This window comes from Oppia nitens, unplaced genomic scaffold, assembly GCF_028296485.1.
Source record: "Oppia nitens isolate AA-2021 unplaced genomic scaffold, nextdenovo-longstitch-racon4-pilon3 scaffold4_pilon_pilon_pilon, whole genome shotgun sequence".
NCBI classification, from domain to species: Eukaryota; Metazoa; Arthropoda; class Arachnida; order Sarcoptiformes; family Oppiidae; genus Oppia; species Oppia nitens.
The window spans coordinates 4,122,469-4,133,208 of NW_026533232.1; the positions used below are offsets into that span (position 1 = coordinate 4,122,469).

The 10,740-nt window shown below is 29.3% G+C and overlaps 4 protein-coding genes across 6 annotated transcripts; 2 read left to right on the plus strand and 2 right to left on the minus strand.

Moving 5' to 3' along the window:
* Positions 1–1,905: 1,905 nt before the first annotated feature.
* LOC128959532 (dolichyl pyrophosphate Man9GlcNAc2 alpha-1,3-glucosyltransferase-like) lies at positions 1,906–4,779 on the minus strand. Of its 2 annotated transcripts, XM_054305507.1 has the most exons (11): positions 4,377–4,779; positions 4,226–4,314; positions 3,990–4,152; positions 3,600–3,921; positions 3,411–3,496; positions 3,242–3,326; positions 3,113–3,183; positions 2,981–3,049; positions 2,597–2,741; positions 2,453–2,539; positions 1,906–2,386 (listed from the first exon to the last, which is right to left on the minus strand). In XM_054305507.1, the coding sequence occupies exons 1-11, from the start codon at positions 4,628–4,630 to the stop codon at positions 2,309–2,311; spliced, it is 1,449 nt and encodes a 482-aa protein (XP_054161482.1). In that variant the 5' UTR covers positions 4,631–4,779; the 3' UTR covers positions 1,906–2,308. The 2 variants fall into 2 exon arrangements, with proteins under 2 accessions (XP_054161482.1, XP_054161481.1); XM_054305506.1 differs by having other exon boundaries at positions 1,906–2,539.
* Positions 4,780–5,223: 444 nt separating this feature from the next.
* On the plus strand, positions 5,224–7,000 carry LOC128959509 (bifunctional arginine demethylase and lysyl-hydroxylase JMJD6-like). Its single transcript, XM_054305470.1, has 5 exons — positions 5,224–5,495; positions 5,568–5,776; positions 5,844–5,996; positions 6,073–6,812; positions 6,900–7,000. The coding sequence occupies exons 1-5, from the start codon at positions 5,366–5,368 to the stop codon at positions 6,958–6,960; spliced, it is 1,293 nt and encodes a 430-aa protein (XP_054161445.1). The 5' UTR covers positions 5,224–5,365; the 3' UTR covers positions 6,961–7,000.
* Positions 6,965–8,792, minus strand: LOC128959508 (putative GTP-binding protein 6). The gene is made up of 3 exons (XM_054305469.1): positions 8,141–8,792; positions 7,264–8,084; positions 6,965–7,193 (listed from the first exon to the last, which is right to left on the minus strand). Exons 1-3 carry the CDS (start codon positions 8,681–8,683, stop codon positions 7,022–7,024), a joined length of 1,536 nt encoding a protein of 511 aa, XP_054161444.1. The 5' UTR covers positions 8,684–8,792; the 3' UTR covers positions 6,965–7,021.
* LOC128959510 (cyanocobalamin reductase / alkylcobalamin dealkylase-like) lies at positions 8,785–10,036 on the plus strand. Of its 2 annotated transcripts, XM_054305473.1 has the most exons (4): positions 8,785–8,944; positions 8,998–9,132; positions 9,192–9,392; positions 9,464–10,036. In XM_054305473.1, exons 2-4 carry the CDS (start codon positions 9,034–9,036, stop codon positions 9,917–9,919), a joined length of 756 nt encoding a protein of 251 aa, XP_054161448.1. In that variant the 5' UTR covers positions 8,785–8,944; positions 8,998–9,033; the 3' UTR covers positions 9,920–10,036. The 2 variants fall into 2 exon arrangements, with proteins under 2 accessions (XP_054161448.1, XP_054161447.1); XM_054305472.1 differs by having other exon boundaries at positions 8,785–9,132.
* The last annotated feature ends 704 nt before the right edge of the window (positions 10,037–10,740 follow it).

The window sequence follows — 10,740 nt, forward strand, 5'->3', positions numbered from 1 at the left end:
TTTTATTGGGAACTAATAAGTTTAGACCAATTGATTCAATTGAAAGATACAAACTTTGACACTGTGTTTGTATGCCATTCCACGTTCCCGTCTCAGTACAGATACGAATACTTGTGCCCTTTAACTCATAACCCGGTCTATTAAATTAATATTTTAATATTCAGATTAATAATGTTTAAATTTATAACTAATTAAATACTAAGTTATTTTTTTTATAATTAAAATATAATAAATTAATATGAAATAAGTTGAGACCTGCATATTATACCACAGGCAGCGTTGTATACATTACTACATTCACTGCTGAAGAAACCGTTATCGGGTGCCACCAGTTTTGGACATTTAAGTACTAATAAAATGTAAAGATATATAAACTACACTACTGTCAAATAAGTACACATATTATACACTATTATTAACATACCCTCACATTTATTTGCAATTTTTTGATACCCTTTTTTGCACTGACATTCAGTTCGGTTCAACACTTTATTGAACACCGGATGAGATGTTTCGGGACAAGTGATGACTGTAAGGAAAGTGCATTCTTTGAATTCACATCTTAAGCCATAAATATAGCTTTCATTTTGTTTTTTATTTCACATCACAAATATTGAAGTTTAAGCCAAAAATTTGAAACAATAAAACATGTCATACGATTGCAATTTCCTAGAATTCCTGAGCCATAATAGCCAGCCTTACAAACGCAAGAGTGGATCCCAGTATTAGTATCACAAACACAGTCAGCGTTTGCATCACAACATTCAGAATATTCTTTACATAAAGAAATACATGAATTTGTTTGGCTTTCTGTAAATTACATTAACTAATTAAATGAGATAATAATCATATGATAAAATACAAATAACTTTATAATACTGGTATTAATTTTTTGTTTGACAAGAAACTCAATTTTATCAAAACTTTCGACAATAAAGTGGTGCATATCTTTAGGTTCCGATGCCATGTCTTTTAATTGTTCAACATTTGCTTTATTGACACCAATTGTATATATTTTAACACCAGATTTCGTCATATTTGTAGCTATTATTTTAAATATGTATAAAAAATATTTTATGTTAATATATGAAAATAATTTAGATTGGATATACTGTATTATATTTTTGATTATGTTACCGGATACAAAATATTTGTATTAAAAATTATTAAAACAGCATTTAACTTAATCGTATTGATTATTTTATAAACATACTTAGAGGTCGGGGGTCATCACCCGTTGAATATTCAGTGGATAAAAATATAATAACCTTTTGAGTATTTTTACGCCAATTTCTAAACACTTCCTAAACATTATTATATCAATTATAATATATATATAAAAATAATATTTTTATTTCTGATCTTACATTTGCTGATTTCAAGGCATCATAAGTATTGGATTTGCGATCAAAGTTTGAAACCGATGTCTTATGGTTAGCAAACTGTTGCTCTGAAATCTTATGATCACTGGATTGTATCAATAGATCTGATATGTGATCGACATTTTCAATCATATCTTTAGTACCGAAACTAATGATTAATACTAACGAATCGTTGAGATTAATATTGAAATTATTGATAAATTTGTGAACAAATTTTTCAAAAATTATAAAATTGGTATTTCCATTGGTTTGCGGGTTATCCAAAATAAACAAAAAGTCACATTTGTGTGATTGCAATGATTTAAATATTGAATTTCTGAATTTATATGATATGTCTTTGATGTGACAACTTTGCTCAAAATTGATGTCTAACTTTGCGTTGATATCATCGTCCATATCATTAATAGAGTTCTTATGGAAAATGTTATAAAAAAATTGTCTGAAAACCGAGTGATATTGACTGCAATCGCAATACGAATCAAACCGTAAATAAAATAAAAGCACAAATATTGTGAAAATTTCAAACTTTAATGAAATCATTATTAATATGCAATTTAAAGGCACATTTGATTGTTGTATTCAAAGACTAGATTTAACTATCAGTTTTGAAAACATTACTACTAAATAAATATCACATAAGAAATGCATAATAAATATACAGAATGTCTTCCAATCCAAGGCTGACTTTAAGTGATACCATAGTTGGGGTCAATCGTCGTGTAGGCGTTTAAATATATTTATCGCTCCCTTTCCCATCCATGCCTTCACTTCACTCATCCAAACCATTGACTTTATATTTATGCGACTTTTACTCTCAAATTTTATTTCATTCATTTTCATTGATCCCCTCATATATTCAAATAACAAATTAAATAAATATTTATATTAATTTTTCTTCAATTTTCTTAAACTATAACTCAAAAATATTATATTTGTTTTCTCTTCTTAGCGCTTGAAAGGACAGTCGTCTTATGGTAAGTGTTGGGCATTTTATAGACTTCAAACTGCAATTGATGAAAATATATTACAAAAACCATTAAATGGATAAAACTGTATAAACAGTTAGCAACTGCATGAATGTCAGGCAATCTCTTTGGCGCCGGTATTGTAAGTGCGCCTATACTTAATAATAAACAACCAACCATTGATGATATAAACTGAAATTATAAGTTTCAAATGTAAATAAATATTTAACAAATATTAGTAATTTATACCGTTATCATTACTGTTCTCTCTCTCCAACAAATTGGATGCCAAATATCAAAATCTCCGAAAGCATTAGTATAGACACATATGAAGAATATTATAAGTGAAAAGTAAGGTATCATTAGACTGTCCTTTATTAACAACGGTTGTAAACTGAAATCCAATTTTAATTAAATGTAAATTAAAAGGTAACAAATCATATATATATTATAGTTTTTAATTAATAATATTTTATCAGATAAATATAAATATATCAAACTTCAAAAAGCTATTTGAAGTATTAGTATCATTGTTACCATTTTCAGTACCCCTGCGTTATCATCATATGTTAATAATTATAATATGATATGTATTGATAATAATTTTTAAATGTATTAACATTTATATATTACCTGAATGTTGAAATGACAACAAACCAGAGGCAACAAAGCGGATGTTTATCCATTAATAGCAAAACACAACTTTTACAAAACATTTATCATATATTAGTTTTAATTATTAAAAAATTATTTAAAAATAATTACATCGAAACCATTAAAATGGACTTTTCGTGGACTTGAAAGGAGAATAAAAAGAATATTAGCGATGAATTTATCTAAAAATTTATAAAAATTTATAATCATATAATTAAACAGTTTATATAATGTAATTACCAAAGAATACTTCAAGTTATCTATTGTTGGCTTTTTAAATACTGCATAACTTGATGGCATCAGTGCTACCACAGTAGTCAATAAACTATAGTATTTATAGTTATTAGTTGTTTTTTTTTAAAAAAGTCAAAATTATTATTTGATACGAAATATTTTAAACTTCTATTACCTCATTTTGGCGAGTGATGAGTCAGTGAAAAAATTTTTGATTTTTATTAAAATTGATAGCGAAAACCAAAAATTTGAAACTTTATCCTTTAAAATATATTAATAATAATTTTAAGTCTTTAACAGTAAATGTTTTTAAAAAATATACTCAATTCTAATATAAAACATAATTACTATAAAATAATAATACCTCATATATTCCTCTATTAAATGGAAAAATCCTATTTAATAATTGAAAAATTGATTCAATACTATGTATATATGGTAGCCATAGTATAACAAAAGTGAAGATTACGGCCATTGAAATTGAGACCAATTTTATTAATTGTTTTAATTTGTTTCGTTGACTAAAACAAATACTTAGTAAATACCAAAAAATAGGAAATGCATAATAAAGAGACATTTGTTTGTAATTAAGGGCTAACGAGAAGACTATTGCAGCCGTTATATGATATCCACTCATCAGACAATTTAATGTCCAAATGACTAATCCAAGTGATACACAGTTATATCTGAAATCAAAAATTATAATTAATAATACAATTAGTATATCGTGTCATCACATCGATTATCACTCAACTGGAAGTGTCCGTAATCTATAAGAATTAACGCCGGATTTAAAAGACTTATTACACAATTGACGGCTTTGTCACGGGGTTTGACTTCGGGAACCATACCTTTCATATATATCGACCAATAGTTATATACAGCTGTGAAGTATATCAACAAATCGACCGCAAGTACTGTTAAAGAGAGAGATCAGATAAAACAATTAATTTGTGGCCAAACTATTCATTACAGTTAATCGTGAAATACCTGTAGATCTCATAAAAATCTTGTGATAATAGCTTTCAAAACCTCTTGATGTGTGTAATTCAACCCACAATGGGTTCAAATATTGAGCACTAAGTTATATATATTAAAAATTAGTATTATTTTTGATTAATAGTGAAGTCAATGGTCAAACATTTTGCCGTTAAGATAGCTATGATATGCAGTCAGCGGCGGGTAATCCAATCCCCAGTAAAGTAGGTCATTGTCTGTGCTATTGGTGTACCATTGGTTGGTCTCCAGATTGACCGTCACTTCCATCCAATGTCTTTGTGCCTCATAGTCACCAAACATGGGTGGACTCGACTCTCCCGAATACGAGTGCTGACCAGTCATCCATCGCAACAATACGGCCAACAAATTGCCGAAATACCATACATTGTCCAACATTTATATCACTAACACTTATGTTGTCTAATATAGACAACAATTAATGTATTAATTATGAGTTTGTGTTTATAAACACATTTGCCATTCATTTACTATTAGTTAATACATTATTACATTATATATGGCTTTAGTTGTGTTAACTCTATTGTAAAACTCAATGCATTTTATCATTGATTTGACAATAAATCACTTAAAGTATCACACAATGTGTTATATGTTATGTTTTTTCAAATAAATTTATGTTTTATAAGTTTGGTTTCGATTTTATTACTATTTTTAATTTTTTAAAAATTATAAAACTAATTAAATATATTAATTAACTAATTATAAGCATTTTTATTTATTATTATTAATTTAGATACATTATAATTTATAAAATATTAAATACAATTATTATATACTGTATATAATATACAATAACGTAAATATATAAAACACCAAAAATATATTTATACCAAACAATTAATGAAAAGAAATTAGTTTATGAAATAATTATGTTTTAAAAATAAATTAATTAATTAAAAATTCAAATCAATGTTAATATATGAAAGCATAACGTTATGAGTGAATGACTTTAATGTCAACTCAAATACAATACGTGTTTACAAAGCAAGTGATGAAATGATTTGATTATTTGATTCATTAGTTTTGTCACTAATTTTATAAATATTTTTATTTTTTGATTATTTTCAACATTTAGTTATATTTATAACAATCACTAAATTAGTTATAATAATGTTAGACATTGAGGACAGAGAAGACACGGAGGACACTGAAGACACAGAAGATAGGGGTGATAATGAAGACAGCGTTGAGTTGAGAGCCCGCCGTAAGATAATTGACGCCAAGTTGAAGGCCAGACCCGGTTAGTGACCAATTGGTGACATTTTGACACATTGTTGTATATAATCGATGTCTTATTCATGTGATTAACCAGAATTATGTGGATGTGATTCGTGGACACAACACAACTACAGCCAAACTTTTGATTTGAGTACCGATAACATTGAAGACACTGTTGACCGAATCGATGCCAAAGAGGTGAGACCCGAACAGTTCGTCGAAAAATATGAAAAGCTGTACCGACCCGTTGTCATCACTTCCTTATGTGATAATTGGAAAGCATGTCATAAGTGGACACTTGCAGTATGTCTTAGTTATGATAATATCTACAATAAATTGTAATCAATGTTTGTATTGAATGGCTTTATAGAGATTGGCAAAGAAGTACAGAAACCAGAAGTTCAAATGCGGTGAAGACAATGAAGGATATAGTGTTAAGCTTAAGATGAAGTATTTCGTTCATTACATGAAAAACAATTCAGATGACAGTCCTCTATATATATTTGACAGCAATTATGGAGAGGTATTAACTTATTTTAGTTACCGGTAAATATGATTTTTTATTACAAATAAGTAATCAATTAATGTTTGTTGTAAAGCACTGCCGAAAGAAGAAACTTCTTGAAGACTATAAGCTTCCCGAGTATTTCAGCGATGATTTGTTTCAATACGTTGGAGAAGAGAGACGACCCCCATATCGATGGTTTGTAATGGGACCGCCACGTAGTGGCACCGGTATCCATATCGATCCATTAGGTACAAGTGCTTGGAATGCATTGATTATGGGCTACAAAAGGTGGTGTTTATTTCCGACTACAACTCCACGGGAACTAATTAAAGTGAAGCCACATGAAGGAGGCAAACAATGTGATGAAGCAATCACTTGGTTTAATGTGATTTACCCAAAAACTAAGTCCCCTGAGTGGCCACAAGAGTTTAAACCGTTAGAGATTATTCAAAAACCCGGTGAAACAGTGTTTGTACCGAGTGGTTGGTGGCACGTAGTCATCAATCTAACAAACACTGTGGCTGTCACTCAAAACTTCTGCAGTTTCACAAATTTTAGTGTTGTTTGGCATAAAACTATTAGAGGAAGACCTAAATTGTCACAAAAGTGGTTATTAGTACTTAAAGAGAAAATACCAGAGTTGGCTGCAATTGCAGAGAGAGTTGATTTGAGTCAAAGCACAGGTGTAGCCTCTGATAGCTCTAGTGATGACAGTTCGAGCAGCAGTTCCAGTTCAGACTCAGAGTGCTGTTCCAGTGCTAACTCAGTTAGTGATAATGACTACGATTCGGGTCAGGAAAGTATTGGAAACAAAAAGCATAGAAGGAAAAGGTAGTTATGACTAGTTATAGTTAATTATTATTGTAATGAATGGTAATTATAGTAAATCAATGATTTAAATATATTTGACTTTTTCAGACACAGATCATTGAGCCGTTCGTTTGAAGGCGAAAATAGACATCAAAAACACAAAAGTTGATAATAATGCCAATCAATAGTTTAAAAAGTAAAAGTGCCATAAATTATAAATTAATAATTACTTATTTAATGTCATCAAAACTGCCACTAAATATATGATTAAATTTATCAAACATTTCATTCGTTATAAAAACTTTCAAAATCAAGAAATTGTAATCATTTGAGTCGACATTTAACTCACGAATTGCCGCCTCTTTGTAAAGCCATTGATATTCAGGCCCTCCGTTAGCAACGCTTTGGAATATTTTAAATAATTTTTTATATTTAATAAAATTATAAATCAATAAAATATTTAAATAAATACCGAAGTGTTTTGTCTAATCTTTTGGTGTTTTCAATGACCTGTTTCTCGATAACACTCAACAATTGAGTGAAACCAATCCTCTGAGTGGCCGATACTAATAATTTATTACAATTGTCTACAATATTTTTATCAGTGACTAAATCCACTTTATTTGCCACTTCGATGATACTATTTTTCAGTTTCTCTGGCACTTGAATTTCATCCAATGTTTGACTAACAACCTGTTCGTGTAGTTTATAATTGGGATGACTTATGTCAAGAACGTGAACAATGATATCAGCGAAACATATTTCACTTAAAGTGGCTTTAAATGAATGGATTAAAGCGGTTGGGATATCGGATATAAAGCCAATGGTGTCAGTAAACAATACTTTGACACTTGAAGGCAACCTTCCCTCGTGAACAGTCACATCCAATGTGGCAAACAATTGGTTCTTTGGGGTTAACTTTTCGTCATGAGTTAAGGCTTTAATAAGTGATGTTTTGCCTGAATTGGTGTAACCGATGATAGCAATCACAGGATATTGTTTTCGTTCTCTGTTTTGTCTTAATATTTTTCGATTGGATTCAATTTTATCTAAGAGTTTCTTTAATTTAATTTCTCTTTCAATGAGAATTTTTTTTCTGACTTCAAACAATGTCTGACCCATACCTCCGGTCACTTTAAGCCAACTCTTATCTCTAGTGTTTCTTGTGTTCTCGAGAGCTCTTAAATTCTTCCTGATATATGGTATTTCAGCCAAAGCTATCTGTAATTTAGCTTCTTTGGTGTTGGCCTGAGATTTGAAGATATTCAGTACAATTGAGTATCGATCGTAAATCTGACAAAAAAAATCATTAAAAACAAATTACAAGAATTCATGTCAACTACGCTTACATTTACGCCTAACTGTGACTCCATTTCAGACATTTGTATGGCTTTTAACATTTCTATCGAGAAGACAACAGCAGTAATGTTAGGATTAGCCATAACTCTCTTCTTCAAGAGCTCGAGATTTCCTGAACCGAACATTCGTTTACTTCTTAAATCAAGAGTTGATATCATAACTGAATCAATAACTTTCATATTTGGCAGAGTATTAACTAAAGCTATTGTCTCGTTCATCAAATTCTTGGCATAATTGATGTCCATTTCTTTGTGTCCCCACTTCTGTCTCGGCATTATTAACAGCACTTTCTGTTTGTCGCCGATTGTCTGCCAATTTGGTGGCACCAACTCTTGATAGTTGGCATCAATTAAAACTTTGTCCACTTCTTTATTGACATCATTAGTAGAAACCTCTTGGCGTCGACTACTGACTCTATGACAAGTATATGAAGAAAATGATGGCTTTGACCACAAACGACAACAATTGATCAAAGAATCACTAAAAAGTGGTCTCAAACCACTTCTAATGCAATAAATCACATGTTTTGACATTTAAACGATAGACTGCTCTTCACATGTCTTTTACCACAGCATTTGATTTGAATTTTTAAAGTATTGTCATTTACATCAAGACATGACTTATTTGACGCAATCGCAGACATTCAATGACATCATTGTCTTCATGTGATATCAGAGTTGATTTCAAGTGATGTAAACAAAGTGCTAAACAGTGTTTGAAAACTAAAGAAATGTTGAAATCATTTGAATTACATTTCTTTCATAAGTCACACGTCTTTCGCCATCTCTTTAAACGTAAGACTTATATGTTGTCAACAAATGAAAAGACTTTTAAAGTTCTCTAATAGTCTTTGACGGCGACAGTGGTCTCAAAGTTATAAACTATGAGTTCATTAAATCTATCAGAAGATCATTTTGATTATATTTGCGATCAATTGAAGACCCATTTGTCTGGTATTGGTTTAGAACACTATCCGTTCAAAGTATGTTATCATTGGATCTATTAATTGATTCATTTAAATGACTTCTTCAATACCAATAGATAGGATGGTATAACCAAATGGTTTCACCGAAATTTCGGTTACCATTTGATGATAATTGCATTGCGTTTGTCATCATTAGTACTCCCGATATGTTTGAATTGGCTTTTATTCCTTATTTGAGGAACTATTGGTTGGACAACAAGTCATGCAGTGATCCAATCGATGAGTGTATGAAATATCACTTCAATTTACTTAAAGAGGTTTTTATTGATTTTTTGAGTTCAAAATTAATTATTCATTTAAAAACTAATGAATTTTAAAACGTTGACAGAAATTGAGTGCCTTTTCAGTGGAAGTGATCCACGATTTTGAGTTATTTATGCCTAACCGCAGACCAAGAGTGTTGGTCCAAACGGCTGCACATGTAAGCGGTGCCGCCTTTTATTATAAGCCTGACTTTATCAGTGACAGCACCGATATCTCACACAAACTCTTAGGCGTTTGCATTCATCCACTTTTCGGCGGTTGGTTTGCCATCAGAGGTGTTATTGTCTTCAAAAGTCTAAACAATGTTTCATTGAAAGCTCGACAACCAATTGATGTGATTCCCGGCATTGACTCAAAAAAGAGGTTATTATTGAATTTCAATTATCATTGGAAGGACTGGTCGTATAGAGATGTCATTCCTGTCCTCAAAAAATATAGTGATTTACAAATCAAATACTTTTCATTGAAACCGTGTGAACGCAAAGAGTTTATAAATTATTTGATTCATTTGAAAAATTAGTTTTTTATCTCATTTTTGTATAATATTTACTGATTTACTTTAGTTATTATTATTTGCATTATTGTATTATTGTTACTATTATTGTTAGTTAATTAAAATTGTTATAAATTTATTAATACCGGATGATACAAAATATATGTAAATAAATTGAAAATTGAATATTAATTTTATATAAATTGAATTATTTTAACTTTTAATTTATGTAAAATATAAGTTTATAAAATTATTTTAGTTTTGGTTTGAATGTGTTATCTTTTATAATGAAGGCCACCATTTAGTCCCGAAGTTGTCAATCAAAATATAGCTTTTTTAGAGTTAAATTTGTCATTTTCGGGGATAATATAAGGGTTTAAACAAAAACTTATTAATCTATCTAAAGAAGTAGATTTCACATACGATTTGTTTCAATCAGTATATGATCTGAAATTTATAGTTACAGTAAATGCGGTAAAAACGCTAAAAAATTAAGAATAAATCAAATCAAATGTGACTCAAAATATTATGTTAATATTAAAACAAAATAGTTTTGAATTAAAATAAATGTATATTTGTTTTAAATTTTTACATTTCTTTCTTTAATTTTATATATTAATTAACTATAAAATATTATTATATTTATTTTGACATAATTTTTAAATGTAACTAAAATATATAAATAACTAATGATTTTGATTTTGAAAATTACTGAAAACTAAATGACTAATGAAGACAACATTGAAATTAAAATATTAATTAGAAATTTGAATAAAATTAATTAATATTACGGTATTTTCAGAGATTACTCAGGAATTTTAAAATAAGGCTAAATATGTAAAATCTAA

Coding starts and splice junctions, on each gene's coding strand:
- LOC128959510 (XM_054305472.1), top strand. CDS start 9,034: ATGAGTTCATTAAATCTATCAGAAGATCATTTTGATTATATTTGCGAT. Junction 9,133..9,191: donor TAGAACACTATCCGTTCAAA/GTATGTTATCAT, acceptor CAATACCAATAG/ATAGGATGGTATAACCAAAT. Junction 9,393..9,463: donor ACTTCAATTTACTTAAAGAG/GTTTTTATTGAT, acceptor AAACGTTGACAG/AAATTGAGTGCCTTTTCAGT.
- LOC128959508 (XM_054305469.1), bottom strand. CDS start 8,683: ATGTCAAAACATGTGATTTATTGCATTAGAAGTGGTTTGAGACCACTT. Junction 8,085..8,140: donor AGTCACAGTTAGGCGTAAAT/GTAAGCGTAGTT, acceptor TTTTTTTGTCAG/ATTTACGATCGATACTCAAT. Junction 7,194..7,263: donor AGATTAGACAAAACACTTCG/GTATTTATTTAA, acceptor AATATTCCAAAG/CGTTGCTAACGGAGGGCCTG.
- LOC128959509 (XM_054305470.1), top strand. CDS start 5,366: ATGTTAGACATTGAGGACAGAGAAGACACGGAGGACACTGAAGACACA. Junction 5,777..5,843: donor GTCATAAGTGGACACTTGCA/GTATGTCTTAGT, acceptor ATGGCTTTATAG/AGATTGGCAAAGAAGTACAG. Junction 6,813..6,899: donor AAAAAGCATAGAAGGAAAAG/GTAGTTATGACT, acceptor TGACTTTTTCAG/ACACAGATCATTGAGCCGTT.
- LOC128959532 (XM_054305506.1), bottom strand. CDS start 4,630: ATGTTGGACAATGTATGGTATTTCGGCAATTTGTTGGCCGTATTGTTG. Junction 4,315..4,376: donor AGCTATCTTAACGGCAAAAT/GTTTGACCATTG, acceptor TATATAACTTAG/TGCTCAATATTTGAACCCAT. Junction 2,742..2,980: donor GTTGTCATTTCAACATTCAG/GTAATATATAAA, acceptor ATTGGATTTCAG/TTTACAACCGTTGTTAATAA.